This window comes from Sphaeramia orbicularis, chromosome 20, assembly GCF_902148855.1.
Source record: "Sphaeramia orbicularis chromosome 20, fSphaOr1.1, whole genome shotgun sequence".
Taxonomy (NCBI): domain Eukaryota; kingdom Metazoa; phylum Chordata; class Actinopteri; order Kurtiformes; family Apogonidae; genus Sphaeramia; species Sphaeramia orbicularis.
Genome location: NC_043976.1, coordinates 26,342,988 through 26,359,710, shown reverse-complemented (window position 1 = coordinate 26,359,710; position 16,723 = coordinate 26,342,988). Strand labels below are relative to the sequence as shown.

Below are 16,723 nucleotides of genomic sequence, written 5' to 3'. Positions count from 1 at the left end.
AGAGGAAGATGGCTCCAAAGTTTTGGAACCACAACTGCAAAAGTACAGTCACCTCTGGGTTTCAAATAGGACTATAAAAGGATTGAACTGCTGTATCAGGTAATCAAAGTGAACGGTAGTTAAACTAAGGTCTCACAAGCTCTTCAAACACTGGAGTCACTGTAAGGTTTTATATATAATCAATAACATTTTGTAGATTTTGTATTTGATTGGAATCCATTGAAGGGAGATGAGAAATGTGATGTGGAATTGAGAACTACGTTCATGTAGGAACCTAGCTCACATTCTGGACCAACTGAAGACCAGCAAGAGAGGATTGAGTAATACCTGTAAATAATGAATTATAGTAGCTTAACCACAAATATGTTAAGGTGTGTAGATCAACCTCACTCTAGTACTTAAAATTCCTAGATAAAAAAACAAACTATAGTACCACATCTGCACTATCTGCTGCAATACTCCAATAACAAAAGCTCTTAAATGTGCTTAAAAGTATTTTACATGTCTAAAATAGCATTGCCCTGAAGAGCTGAATACTTATGGTTTTGGCAGCTCATCAGACAACATTAAGGTTAAAGCTGTGGTAAAAAAAACCAAAACAAATCAAAACAAAATTTCATCAGCGATTAAAAGCAGCCTGACCCGGTCGTCCAGTCTGTCTGTACTGCCTGTCAGTCGGGATCATTAGGTGTGAATGTTTGCCCCAAGCTGTTTGTCTCTGAGGTCACGGAGTTCACGTGTCTCTGCGATGCTGCTGAATTGTTGTCGGACAGCACATGGGTGCGTTTTTGTCCAGCCATGTGTAACCAAAACAACAACAATCATCACCACTCAGTCTGAATGACCTACATTTGCATGCAGACACAAACTAATGCATTTCCTGCCGCAAAAAAAGATTTTCTCCTGGATTATTTCATTAAAACTCAGGCTGTAGAACAGTTTAAATTTTTTAATACAGCAATATAATAGAGTATCACTTTCCTCTCATATACATTAAAAGCATCTGTCAAGAAAATATTTTGTGAATTTGAATTCACAATACATTCATATCTTTTAAATACAAAAAGAAAATAGATCATCAGAGGATAAAAAACAAACAGAAAGCATTAACAGCTGGTATTTTCTGTCTTTACCTGATCCAGAAATTAAATGTGATGAATGGTCAAATAAAAACTGTAAAAGCATGAGGAAAAAAAGACCTTTGAACACTTTTAGAGACAAAATGTTACACTTATTATAGATGTAAAACTGGACACAGCATGCTCATGGGACCACTTAATCCACCAGGTGCTGAATATGAAGGGAAACGTTACTGTAAGCACCCAGAAATTGGAATTGTACACGTTTAAGATCGACATAAATAGAATAAATGGCTGCTTTGTGCAAACACAGTGGTCCATGGATAGGATTTGTTCCAGTGTTTTCATGACAAAACATGGATATTTAGGCGATAACAAGTTTTATACACAACAAATAAATAAGTTATCTAACTTTAATCTACTAAATACAGATCTCCCATTTATAATATATGTACTGACAGCAGAGTACAAAAAAAGGCCTGGGCAAGAATTACTAACGCTGTCAAACAGCAAGTTCCTTCATAATAATGGAGATTTATCAGGGACATGAGAATGTAATAACAGTGGGATCATTTCAGTAACAGTATTGAAGTTTGTATTTTATGGTTACAATGAAAAGAAAAATAAGTTTGATATGAATTTCATTATATCTAGGGCTGAAATAAAAATTCAAAAAACAAAGTGGCTCAAAAAGTAAAGTTGATCATTCATAATTTAGGTAATTTAGAAAAATTCGAGTAAACTGAAAAGACCAATGGAACAATGAAACAAACTAAACGCACAAAGTGACAGGTTAAGGCAAGTCAAAAATAGAACTGATTAAGCATTAAACTACCTTTAAAAACATACTTTCTCATTAACTTCCATTCTGTTGATTGAAAGACTTGCACTTCAATTTCTCCTAAAACATTTTTGGACACACATTCATCTAGTTAAATAACATATGTTATTTTCATCAATAGAGTTGTGCTGCTAACTAGCTTAACATTTAGCCCCTTGCTAGTGACCTCCATGAAGTCAACATGTTTCACCAAGGACAAATATGAATATGAATACAAGTGGGTTACATTTTACTTTACAATTATATTATTATTTTTACGTAATGTTGAAAATAAATATACCATGTTATATTGATGTTTTATTTCTCCTGTATGCCATTAATATTTGTAACAAAAAATAAAACATTGCGCTAGTACGCTAATGCTAAAAAAACTATCAGCATCTGCCTAGAAGTAGATAGGTGCTGTTAGTGTTGATGTGGGTTGATGTTTATTATTTTGTTTGTCCATGTATTTTTGGTTATATTTTAAGATTGATAGTTGTAAACTGTGCATTATTTAATATCTTTGGCTATGTCAGACAAACCTGTTTGCTAACCCTTGTAGCATCTTAACTAAAATGCGTTGGCTGTTTCTCAAACAACTGATGAGAAGTAAAGGCAAAAAACTTATTTTGTTTAATTTGTATTTTTATTGATATATCAGTATTTGGCTTGTCTGATAGCATGTCACTGTTTTTTGTTCCATTGTTCCATAGATAACACTGCATAATCTGTGAAGTAATGATTAGCAAACAGTTTTTTCCACTTGAGTTTTAACAAAATAATGGACATGAAAATATAACTCCAAACTTTCAGCATCATTAAAGTCATATGGCATGTACTTTTATACATTTATCTCACTGAACTGACACTGTTACTGCAACAACCACAATATTATTACAGAGGCATCAGAGAAAACATTTAAAATTCTAAACCGTTAAAATCTCCAGAGGTGCCACATGCCAATGCTTCAAGTCAGCAACACCGTAATTCTTTTAATTATATAATATCTGTCAGTAAAATAGTCAGCTTTAAAGACAAACTCCAGAAATACGCAGCAAAGCCTAAACACCGCAACCCCAAAGAGCTTTTGTAGTGTCTCACAGGAAAACTTCCAGCAGTACAAACTGCAGCAGGCAGACATGATGCTGTCTTCTGAAATTTATGTTTGTGATTAAAAGCAGTGGCAGTCTCTGCCTCACAGTGGATATGGACTGTACAGTTAGGAGTAACAGCAGGCCCCTTGTCACTAAAACAGGGATATGGCTGTTTTAGTCCAGACTTTTGATTTGACTCTGACGGAAGATTGATTTTTCTGTTTTCCTGCTCATGTCCTTCACTCAACACTCTTCCTTCAAAGATTCTCATGCATCAGGGGAAACATCAGAGAAAGGTCTTGTTGTGATACTGAGGCGATGGAGGTCATGGTTTGACCTCAGTGGCGGGCTCTGGACTGGTCGGAGCAGAAACCGCTGGGGGTTGAGCCAGTGTGGAGAACCAGGAGGACATGGCCGACTTGGCGCTGGTCAATGCTCCACCCACTGACTGACCTGAGGGACGACGTGGAGACGTTTCTTACAAGGCAAGTACTTTAAAACTGAATTACATGTACTGTGTATTTATTTTATTGTTAAACGCATGGTATAGAAGGAATTGCACTTTATCTACAGTTTCTTGGGGAATAAATGCTGTGACTGTCAAAATAAGACAATCTATTTTCCCTGGTAGCAAGGAAACATCCTTAAAGCACCTACTGACTGTGACATTTCATCAGTCTCCTAAGTTTGTTGTGACCCACAGTCAGGAAATTGGATCTGATAAATTATGAGAACACCTAGGCTACAATGTATGTCAACATCCAAGAATAACATGTGATCATCACGTTGTCCATCTTTGACTTTGGTAAACAAGGGTGCAGTGCTTTGTGATGCCAAATAGGAAACGGTCTGAGTAGTTTTAGAAAGTAGTTTTAGTATGCATAAACATACAGCACAATCAGAGCATCATAGGTTGAACAGCCTCTGACAACACAGCTTTTGTTCATGTTGTGTCATCTCTTGGCTTGTACAAGAAATGCATAGTTTATACAGACTTTAAAGCATCTTAAAGGAACCTTGTCCACAATTTTTAGTTTTGGATTTGCCAGGAAGAATCTAATCTAGTGTCAACATAAAGAAAAAAGACATCATTTTTTGATTCAGAACGAGGCGATACAGCCAAAAAAATGACCATGATCTTGAAATTATCTAAATTTTTTTTGGAGATTGTAGACAACTGATCAATTTTGGCTACATGGACTGCATTTTGACCTGGAAAGGTCTCCAAAGGAATAAGCTCAATTTTGCAAATTCTTGAATCATTAAATTAATTTGATATATTACACATTACATAACTCTAATTTGATAAGATAAACTCATGTAGCTCATCTCAGTTGCACTAACAGCCATCTAAGTACTACAGGAAACAATTAATGCTGTTCCTATGAACATAGAATTAGCTTGAATTAATTTAAAGGAGATAACAGCATCTCATCAAAAATATTTTAAAGATCCATCTTTGTTAAAAATGATTAGATGTTTGATGCAGTTACTAAGATCATATAGATCACTGTATACATGTATTGTAGTCTACCACAGTATATATTTTAATATTTATTGATATTTCTGGGCTGTTTTCTTAGTTTTCTTACCCACTGCTTTCCCGGTTTGCACCATGCTGCGACTAGTGGTTATCATGGCGTTTCCGATCTTCTTCCCCCGCTCACTGTTCTGCACCGAGCTTCAGTGGAAAACAGAAAAAAAAAAACAAAAGGTTTCACAAACCAGAACACACACACTCTCCTGTGTTCCCTTTGCTGGTGTGACATTTTAGAAATTCTTCCCCCTTTCCGGGAAACAAACTGAACAAAAGTGCTGTTGCTAAATGTTGCGCCAACCTGTTAGAGGGGATTATGTAACAGTGACTGAGCTACAGTCACAGGTGGTGTATCTGATGATCAGAGCTGACCTGGGAGAGGAAACGAGCGGGCTACGTTTCACAACAAATGGAGCTCAATGCAGCCTGGTCTGGCTTTATCTGAGCAGCCTGGTGTGAGTCCAGCATGCAACCTTTCACATGGATCCCCACTGACTTGACATTCAGTGGAAATCTCAGTGTAGCATCATCTGTGCGAACAGCTTTTAAAAAGATGATGCTGATACATATCAGCAGCTGCCAATCTCGGACATCTGTCACTCTGACACATTCTGTTTTCACACCCTTTAATGAGCCAATTATTTCATTTGAAAATAAACTATCATTACGCTGTTTGGAGTAATAAGGTGAAAACAAGGCATGTTTTTACTATTTTGGGGGAAATTAGGTCTTCCTAATTCCTTCCTGGAAGACAATTATTTCTAGAAAAATTGTAGCAGAAAACATTTGTGGATTGTTTAGCCATAAGGTAATCACACATTTTGTTCATCTTTTTATATTACTTTCTCATTTGTTACCATTTATTCCTTAATAAATTTTCCCTGCCAAAATAGTGTCTCATAACCTGAAATAATAAAATGAGTAATTATGAAGAAAAATAAAAGGACAATGAAATGATATTACAGACCAAAAAATAAGGAATTACTTACAAAAACCCTTGAAAATGCATTGTTTCTACAAAAATATGAGGATTCTTCAGAATACAATGCTTTCCTGTAGATTAAACCATTAACAATATGTAAATGAGTATTTTACTGCACAAGTACTTGACTTTTCATATTTTAATTATATTCTGGTGATAATACTGACACACTTTTACTCATGTTTACTGCTTACTGTTACTTGTTAGTGACTGGATGCTTGCAAAAAGCTAGTGTCAGTTCACCTAATTTATCGGTCAAATTATACAAAGTAGAGAAGCTTAATTAAAATATTTAAAATTGTGTGTGTTCTAATTGTTGTATGAGGAATGACTACATATGCAGTCAGGCTGATGGGGGAAAATGCTTTCTGGAGCCAAGATTAGGAGTGAATTTAAAGGAGTCCTGCAGGATGTGAAGTCTGTATATGAAACCTGAAACTAAAGAGAAAGTGAGAAGTGTGTGTGTGTGTGTGTGTGTGTGTGTGTGTGTGTGTGTGTGTGCGTGTGTGCACACTCCTGGTTTAGAAGCCTTTTCATTCCTACAAACCACAGACAGAAACAGACTTTATCTGACCACAGCCTCAACCTGACACCGCTCTCTGCAGTCCGGCCAAGTGTAAACTGGCACTGCAGCTCGCTGCCTCGCACGGCCGTCCTGCAGTGCTGCGCTCATTGGACACCGAGCGGATCCGCCAAACAAGCTGCAGTTGCTAAGCGCTTGTTGCTAGGATCAATAATCCAGCTTCACGGCTGCACGTCCACCAGGAATCTGCCCTCTTGGTGCCAGCTTTTTTTGTCTTTACAATATCAAATCTACACTGGTACTGAAAGTAATCACTCAGCTCAAAGCCAACATGTGTAAATATGTCAATATTTAGGGCTGGGTAATGAACTTCAATATTTGGAATTGGTAGGTAATGAAATTTGGCATCAAACAAGACCAACGAGGTAAATCCAATCAATGGATTGAGCACAGACAGATATGAGGGAAGAAAAAAAAAATAAATAAATTAAAAATATATATAAAAAAATTATATATATATATATATATATATATATATATATATATATATATATATATATATATATATATGTATATGTATACACATACAGGGTGGGGAAGCAAAATTTACAATATTTTGAGGCAGGGATTGAAAGACAGTGTACGACCAATTAGTTTATTGAAAGTCATGAGAATTTATTTGCCACAAGAAAATTTACATAATAGAAAATGTTTTTATTCTATGTGTCCTTCTTTCTCAATAACTGCCTTCACACGCTTCCTGAAACTTGCGCAAGTGTTCCTCAAATATTCGGGTGACAACTTCTCCCATTCTTCTTTAATAGTATCTTCCAGACTTTCTCGTAATAGTTTTGCTCATAGTCATTCTCTTCTTTATGTTATAAACAGTCTTTATGGACACTCCAACTATTTTTTAAATCTCCTTTGGTGTGACGAGTGCATTCAGCAAATCACACACTCTTTGACGTTTGCTTTCCTGATTACTCATATGGGCATAAGTTTCTGAAAAGGTATGGATAATAGTGTTAGGTATGATTATGACATCAATATATGTTTGGTTTCAAAACAACTGACGTAGTGCCTGCTGAGAAAAAACAACTAAATGTTCATTGTAAATTTTGCTTCCCCATATATATATATATATATATATATATATATATATATACACACACACACATATATAATTGATAATATTATGTTAACAGACAACTCGAAGTTGTAGGAAAATATGTTAATTATTATGCAATTAAAAAAACAAACAAAAAAACTTCACCGCTATAGGTCATTTTCAGTTTGTTCAGGAATGTCAAAAATAGTATAAAAATGAATCACTACCAGGACTGAATTTTTTCTTATATCCAGCTGAAAATAATGTGAGAATTTTAGACAACATCTCATAAAAATTGTATATAGTAAAACCAAAAAATTTGATTTCGGCCTTAAATCTTGACTTTTGTATATATATTGCAACATAAAATACTGTAATTAAAAACTTTAGAGTGGTGAAGATGACGTTTGAGTGGAAACACAGTGGTCAAACTACCAGTTTGTTGCATGGATGGACAGGTCATTTTCCTGATATCACCACATTACATCATGGTTTCTGCTGGTTTCAAACAAGTTAGTTCCCATATTAAATTAAATAAATGTTTAAGTGTTAGACAAAAAAATGTTTTGTAGGTGTTTATAATAATAGTGAGGTAATTTCCTGGAAAAAAAATAAAAAATACCTAGCTTTTTAACTCTCTTGCCAAGGACCAATGAGCTGACAAGCATTTGTGAATTATTGGTTAATAGCAAAAGCAAATTGCACTCCATTGGACATTTCAATGAGACTTAACTTTTTAAGGTCATTATTAATGTAAATTCTTAATGTACATCCCATCAGAAAATGACCAGGCTTTGGTGATGTTGTTGATGTTTGCTGCTCTTATGTTTCTTCGCTTCCCATGGGACTCTAATGCTTTCACATCCATCATTATTTTCAACCGGCCTCAACTTAGAGCCATATCCTGTCATTTTGTAAGACCTTTCAACATTATACTTAAAGCATTTTAAGGACTACAATTTAAAGTAATAAATGTTTGACTTTCTAAGAATCCCATAAACTGAGCATAAGCGTGCCCAAATCTCTTTCGGTGTAACTGAGAGCAGCTTTCCCTCTCATCTACAGCGTTACTCTGTAGCTCAGCGGACTCAGACGCCCCATCTCGCTGGCTGACCCAAATAAACAGCTCCTTATGTAGCATAGAGTTGTGCACTGACAATAAAGAAAGATCCTCTAACAGTGTTTCTCTGCCCGCAGCCGTGCGTGCAGCTCGTCACATGACTCCTGTTTCCACATCTCTGCCACCGGCTGCTCTTTGTCCAACACTGGTGACGAGAAAACATGAAAAGGGTTGGCTGTGTTCGCCCCCAGTGCTTCTATAATACACATGCAACACAGCACATTCACAAGGAAGTCAGGCCAGGGAGTATAAATAGAGGGGAGGCGGCAGGGGCAGCAGCAGTGGGACAAAGAGCTGAGGTGAGAACTGAGCAGAGTTCACACGCCGAGCTCCACTTTTTCACTTTCTAAACCAGCATCCTGACAAGTGGGATACATCAAATCAGTCGACATCTGTCCCACTAACCCCACATCCCTCCCATCATCCAGACAAGAGTTGTAGGAAAACAGGGCCGTGTTTACTGATGCAGGAAACTGGGAAGGGTTTTCTGCTCTCCTTGATGGATGAGAGGCAACAAGGCAATACTTTGGGTTTGGGAGAAGGTCCCTTTACAGTACTGATGGACATCAAACAAGAAAAACCAGGGACATTCAGAAAGGAACATAACTGTAGAACTGGCACTGCAATGCACTGTATGAGGTATTAAATACTGCTTTAAAGGATTGATATTTTGCTTTTTTAAATGGAATTAGGCATTTTAAAACGTTTCCCTGTGGTCTACATAAACTGTAAATGCTATGCTTGGGTCTGAATTCTTCATTAATTTAACTCCACAGGTCCATCTTCAACCCTATTTCTAAGTAATGACACCAGACAGATTGTTTTGAGCGCTGGCCCTTTAAATCCAAATGAGCCACTTCACACCCCCCCCCCCCCCCTCCAGGTTGTTGACCATGCTTTCTGTCCTGTTCAGCCACTTGTGTTTGTTAATACAACCAACAACTCAACATTTTAGGTAATCGGCTCAAAGTTTGGACATATTTACAGTATGGACTACAACTGCTGCTGCTGACAAACAATTATGGCGTTCTCCGAGAAATGTTCATCGGAATTCTTGACCTTATATGTGTAAATGTCGTGATGTAACTAGTTATAAAATGTAAGAAATTAAGCAGGAATTAAAACGTGTTGTAGAAATTCACTTGATTTTTGCCAAAATGAATATAAAGATAGCTTTGCAGCACCTGGAGGGTTCAAATTCAAACTTTTTGAACTGTTAGGGTCCCATTACACAAATTAATGTACCAAAGATTAATACAAGTGGGTTTTGCAAAATATGAGCCCTTTAAAAAACAAACTAGAAGTGCCAATATGATACAGGTACTAAAACAATAGTCTACATTTCTCACTTCTATTACAACACCGATAAAAACTTTAAGACCCCTTTAAAACCTCAACTCATTGGCTCATCACTTCCCAAATTTCACTCTTTTAATTGAAATGAATGTCACCTGTTAAGGTCAGGGTTTGTAGATTACACTACAACACTACTAGTGTCTTGACATAAACTGCTGAAGTACGGAGAGAGCATGACCATGTATAAAGTATAAATAAACTTGGGTGATAGGAACTACATACTCCTTGTTTCTATTGCACATAAACTACAGCTCTATAAAGGCTGGTAGGTTTCAATTTCAAGTTCCCTATATTCTTATAATGACAAAATGCAACTTTATTCAAAATATATGGGTAAATATGTCAGATATTTTTACTGCATAAATATGGTTATGAAGTAAGTAATGAGATCCTCATCAATCCAGTCAAATAGATCAATACTTTACTATTTTAATGACATAAGTATCTATTTTAAAGGATTTTCACAATAAGCAGGACTGTATGATTTGGTGAAAAAGTCACATCTGAGTCTACTTGCTTAGATTTCAAGGAAACTGCACAGATTATAGATGTATTTTTTCAACTTACAAAGATGCACAAATTTCAAAGCCATGTAATTTTTCACATCTTACATGGTAAACTTCTTTGTTCGGGTTCACTAAATGTACAATATTACCATAGAAACAACTGACCTTTACACTGCAGGATATATGAATCTGGGTTTTACTTGGTATTGGATCAGAAAAGTCATCTGTGGTACTACACATCATTGCTAAATATTCTGACCCTTATGACAGGAGAAAATTAACTACATAGATGATCTGTTTTATAACCTACAAATTAATATTACTTACACACAGAAACAATCATGTGCAGTTCAAGTTTATGTAATAATTTTAAAACCACATGTTGCTTTTTCATTTCACATCATAACTGAGTTGCTTTTCTTATTTTGGTTTTTTACCATAATTTTCCCCCACTCCACTCATTTATGATTTATTGCCTGGCAGTTACACTAAACTAACCCTAACTTTAGCTTCCTCCAGTTTGTTTATCTATGTTTGTTTACTGAGGAGGGATTATGACAAAGTTCACAGTGGCCATGTCACCAAACACCCTGAGGTAAAGTGAGAAATCTGCCTGTGTCCTCACCGTAAAGCTAAGTTAGGGATAGAGAACATATACACTGGGACATTTATCTGACGGGTAACACTAGAAGCAGCGCTCCAGCTGTGGACGGAGTCGCCTTTCATCCGCACTTCCTGGAACGAAACCGGAGTTGGGCTGAAGAAGTCTCTAGCTCTGTTTTTTAGAATGAAACTCGCTCATAATTAATGACTCTGGCTGATATGAGACCCTCACTGCCACCGCAAAACCCCCAGCACTCTGCCTGGTAAGCTGCTATGTCCATCCACAAACACAGCATGAAGTCACACACAGCCTGCTGTTCGCTGTAACACACAGCTGATGAAGTAACTGTACTATTAACTTTCAGAAATGTAATCTTAGCTAACTAGTGGTCTTAAACGGGAGTAAGTATATGTTCCCAGGGTGCCATCCCAAACCCTGATCCGACCCTCGGAATGCAGGACCCTTTAACACAGCAGCTTTTTGACCCTTCATTTATGTGTAACTCCATCCACTGGACAGATTATTAAAGCACTAAAATGTCACTAAAAGGCTAAGAGGAGGATGAGGACAGACACTTATTCACAAACATAGTCATGCCAGAGAAAAATGAAGATAGAATCACAAAGGATATGAACGTCTAGCATGATAAAAATGACACCCTATAAAATTAATATCACCTTAAATGCTCATTATTATTGTCATCCTTATGAATATCATTATTATCATTATTTTTTATTATCATTAAAGAGCATTCTCACTGTCAAACAGCCCTTTGCAATTAAGAACTGAAGCCCTCAAATTCCCTTAAAACCAGACTATATTGATAAAAACAGTCAGACCCACTGCCTTGTTTGAATAGTTTCTGTTTTTGTGCATCTTCTGTGTGATAACTCTGATTTATTATAATAAACAAATCAACCTAATGAGTCATTGGTTCTGGAAGGTAAAGTTGTTTTTGTCGAAGAAGTCTGGTGGCTTTAAGAGCGATCTGTCAGTTTCAGTTCAGTTCACAGACTCTGATTAAAAGGCATTTACATTAATTTTTTAAGGGGTCATATTTTGCTAAACTCACTTTTATTAGTCTTTGGTACATTTATTTGTGTATTTGGGGACATTAATGGTTCAAAACATTTGAATTTGAACCCTCCAGGTGCTGCAAAGCTATCTTTATATTCATTTTAGCAAAAATTGAGTGGATTTCTACAACACGTTTTAATTCCTGCTTGATTTATTACATCTATAACTAGTTACATCATGATATTTGCACATGTAAGGTCAAGACTTCTGATGAACATTTCTCCGAGTACACCATAAATGTTTGTCAGCAGCGGCGGTCCATTCAGACCCAAGCATAGCATTTACAGTTTATGTAGTCCACAGGGAAATGTTTTAAAATGCATAATTCCATTTAAAAAAAGCAAAATATCACTCCTTTAAATAAATGAAACTCATGACATTGAAAAGGCCCAACTGGCTATTTGTTTTGTTTTGTGTTTTTTTTTAATTGGCCATTAAAGTAGCCATAAAATGAATGCAATACCCACAAAGTCATGTTTATGCTCTATAAACCCTAGAATAGAGCCAACATATGGATATTTAGGTCATGCTACTTACAAAAAACAAGCTAGGTCTATTTCACTGTCAGTGTCACACAATCATGCTCCTTCATAGAAGAAGCCAAGTTACTTGTGTAATCATTGTCAGGTGTGATAGTGGTTAAATTGATGGTGATTAAGAGTCTTAGAAAACAGCTGTGTGATTCTTCTGAATACACAAGGCCTATCTTGCTCATTAAGGAAACATTAAAGTTAAAGTGGATAAACAAAACAGCAGAACTCACTTCATCTGATATTCGTTGTGTTCAGAGCAACCATCTGCATGTTTCACAAACATTATGGGATGGAATCAGGTTTTGAAAGCAAAAAAAAGGTAAATATTTTCAGATCTGTCAGGTGTCCTAACAATTTTGGTCACCACTGTATTTTCACCCATAAAATTTACATTTCTATGGATTTGCAGATTTTTTTTTTATAAATACTAACATCATTTGAATCACATAATTTAATTTGTAGCTCAAAAAGCATGGTTCACTGTCAGGGTTAAAATTCATTTAGTTTAAAAGAAACATGGTTAGTACTTTCATATATCCTTAAATGAAGCTATAGGCTAATTAAAGCTAGGACATGGTTAGTATAGCACCACCAAAAAAAAAAAAAACACTCGTCTGGCACTGCAGAAAGATGCACAGGCAGCTGCATCATATTAATTAACTATGACTTGCATTGTTTTCTAAAACTTCTATTCTTGATAATAGAAGTCATGTCTCCAATGTCATTAAATGCAGCAAAAAAAAAGTATTCTCGCTTTCTTTTTTTACTGTTTATATTTTCCTAATGTTTACAATAAGCAAATAAGACTCCTGATGAGCGCAAATACAATAGAAAATAAAAATAAGCAAGTGTCATTCAGTTAGTGTATTCTTGAATTAACTGCTAGTGTGCAAACACAATAAAACTGCACAAATAGTTCATAAAGCAGGAAATAATTCACTTCTAAGTAATATAAAGGAACGATTTATAGATAGAGAGGGGGGTAGAACTATGGAGGGATGCTAAATATGACACAACATTTTGCAAGAACAATCCTTAAAAAAAGATGTGCATTTTACATTGTGTTGTGGTTTTGCAGGATGATAGGAAAGAAAATATCAAAAATTGAATTTAATTAAGTTTAAGATGTATGAAAATTCAATTCTTCTGAGGTATAGTAATGAAGATAAAGAGTGTAACAGTAACAGATGCTGATGGTGAAGGACTTTTAGGACTGCTCTCCTTTGCTTACTTTCTTTTGGAGACTGAAAAATTTACCTATTTTTGTGTACTGTATGCACACATTGATTTGTAAAAGTAACATAAAATTGAGGTAGAACCAGATGAGCTTGGTTCCTTCCTGCTCTATTTCAGACACAAAGTGCTATTGATGTGGTACACTGAAATAGTTGTACATTTTGTATCGTAGTTTTGTTTGGTCTTGGGTCATTCCTTTTGTGTATACTGGGGTGTTTTGTTGACATCTGTGTTGTTTTCTTTTTCTTTTTGCTTACCTTAATGATTTTGTTCTTTCTTGTGTTCAAAATAAAGTTCATCACCAAATATAAAACATAGTAAGCAAACAACAGCCAAAATCCAAAGTAAATCCGACAACCAGCTTCCTCAAATCAAAAGCACTGGCACCTGACAGTGTAAACACAACCAAAGCTTGGGTAAATGTGCTTAAATGACTGAACAGAGTTGTCTGCTTGGTCTTTTTCAACGTAGAACCTGCCAATTTTCTCTTCCATTATATTTACTGACAAGTCTACTTGTTACCACAAGAGGGCAGCAACATGTTCATTTTGGTCACAACTCCAAGAATAGAGTCTGCAATGGCTCCAACTATTGATGGTTCAGTTAAAGACAAATTACCTCATAAGTAAGCAACAGAGATGTTTCATATTTCTGATCCCAGATAAAAAGGGAACTTCTAATATGAGAATAGAAAGTGTACTCACTGTGAGAGCCGCAGTTTCACATCGGCGACACTGTACTGTCCTTGGAATGGATGACTACAACAGAGAAAACAAGGAATCAGTCTACGATTGACTTTCTTTTATTGTGAATAGCAACTATCTTTTTCATATGAAACTAGTAACTTGAGATAATAAAAAATAAGCCAAATTATTTGGTTCTTTGCTGGAAAATGTAACTACACTCATCTAAAGGATTATTTAAAAATGCACTAATACCCTACATAAAACTCCTGTAATAATATTTTTCCAGTGTTTGAGTGCATATGTGTATATTACTGAATGGCCTAAATCATCCTTTGTTGTATTTTTTTTTTTAAATCTTTTTAAGCATTAACCCTCTCATGCATGAATTATTCTAAAACTGAGTGGAATTATTACTCCCAAACTAGATTTAAATGTGTCCAGTTGGATTATTTTGAGTGAGATACATATATTAAAGTCTTAAACACAACTTTAATCATAAATATATTTTTAACATGGTGTCCAAAGGCCTCTCTCCATAAAGAAAACATATGACTGATGTAGGAAAACCTAACCTAAAAGGTAACTGTAGTAGATGTATCAGTGGTAATATGAATTATCTGAAAATAAGTTATCTGAATTTATAGTGTTGTAGTGCTATAACTAGGCCAAAAACAGCTAATTAGGAGAAAATATTGAAAATATTATTGCAAATGTAAGTTTTTAACACAAACCATGAGAGGGATAATGAAATAGAAATGTGTCCATTGTTTTCTATTAATTGAAGGCAGTTGTATTTATGCAATATTTATCATCTGAGAACTGGAAAATGTATCAGAAATGTATAGTTGACGTAGTGTATATATATCCCAATAGACGTATGTCCCTTTCCTTCCTTTATGTTGACCTACCCTGGTGTGATATGAGCCATGGCGGGGTGCTTGTTACTGTACCACACACGGTAGTTGTGGGTAATCTTCCAGGCTGCAATAAAAGGCGCTCCATAATCTGCCAGCAGCCTTTCATTATCTGAGCAAAAGAAGATGCAGGAAACAAAAGAGAAACAGGGAGGCAGTGAATACAATTAGCAGAGTAACTGGATTTTTTCCTCCACGAAAGCAATTTAGTTTAACGATCACTGTGTGTATGTAAGAGTACAGATGACAATTGGAAAAACATCTGAGTTGAACAAGAAACACAGATCCAAATAAAGAAGTGTGTTTAGTCTGATGAGCTTCTGATGACTTAGCTCCTGTTTTGTGTCATTATTCATACCTTGCTGTAATGTTGAGGACAGTAATGAGTGGAGGTAGAGGGTAAACTGGGCTCTGATCCACTCGTCTCCGCCCTCCCACCCCGTCCCATCCAGGAAAACATCATCGCGGTTCTCAGTCACATGTTTCACCAGGTAGTCTGCAAATCGCAGGTCCGCCGTCGTCAGACTCAGGACCTTCCTTAGCTCAGGGTCATGGATCTGGATACGCGCTTCTTCCACCTACAAATTAACATATACAGTATTTACCACCGGGGACATAAAATGAATAATTAAAGTGAAACCTATTATATCTAATGTTTCCTTTTAATTAAACCTAAATGAGGTATGTTCTTCTGTGCAGGACTTACTTCAACAATAGCATCACTGAGGTGTCTCTGCTGGTGGAAGAGGATGTTGGTTGCCCCGGCGACAAAGCCACGTACTGTCACGTCTGAAAGGAGGTGATGCTGCTGCAGGGCCATGTAAGGCAGACACAGGTAACCCTGGCAACAAAGACAAAGGTCACTGTGTAAATGACTGTCAGGTGCTTATATTACCAGAGGATGGAAGGGACACGCCCCCTGACATGGAGCATGTACACATACCTACACAGGAGCAGACAGCATCACTTTAACCAATATCTATAGAAGTATGCAAAAGGAAATTTACTAAATATAACAAGAACTAGTTTTTCAGTTTGAAGTGAGACTGGAAATTATGTGACAAAATACAAAACATATGGGTTGTTTGTTGCTGAAGACACTTTTGATGTGTTTTTGTTGAATTATGTAGATATTATTAAAAGATCAAACTGTTATTAACTTATAAAATATAATAGTTAGTAGGGAAGAATGTGGGTGACATTTGAGGCACCCTCTCATGGCTCCGAGACTATGAAATTGAATGTCAGAGTAAAATCCTTTCCCATCTCTTTTAGCCATTTGCTGTTGCCTTTAGGTACTAGTGGTAGATCAGTGAAAGCTACACGAGCCGATATCAGGAAAAATGCCAAAAATCAAGAAATACACACATTCTCCATGCAGTTTTCTCCTCTTGGTCCATATCAGCGAACTAAATATATAAACAAATGCCCTGACACCATTTCACAAAGCCACTCTCATTACAAGCCATGTAACACAGCAGTGGAGTCACATTTAACAGAATCTGAAGGGATCAGTGATTACATCTCCATTTCTTCTTCAGCAGA

The 16,723-nt window shown here is 36.1% G+C and overlaps 1 protein-coding gene across 1 annotated transcript in view; it reads right to left on the bottom strand.

Moving 5' to 3' along the window:
• Positions 1–911: 911 nt before the first annotated feature.
• The window catches only part of avl9 (AVL9 homolog (S. cerevisiase)), a 34,450-nt gene continuing 18,638 nt past the window's right edge, over positions 912–16,723 (bottom strand). The window contains exons 11-16 of the mRNA XM_030123357.1: positions 15,885–16,019; positions 15,537–15,756; positions 15,173–15,290; positions 14,283–14,336; positions 4,589–4,677; positions 912–3,449 (exon numbers count right to left, since the gene is read on the bottom strand). Coding sequence (XP_029979217.1) covers positions 3,322–3,449; positions 4,589–4,677; positions 14,283–14,336; positions 15,173–15,290; positions 15,537–15,756; positions 15,885–16,019 — 744 coding nt within the window. The 3' untranslated portion in view covers positions 912–3,321. The remainder of the gene's footprint in view (positions 3,450–4,588; positions 4,678–14,282; positions 14,337–15,172; positions 15,291–15,536; positions 15,757–15,884; positions 16,020–16,723) is intronic.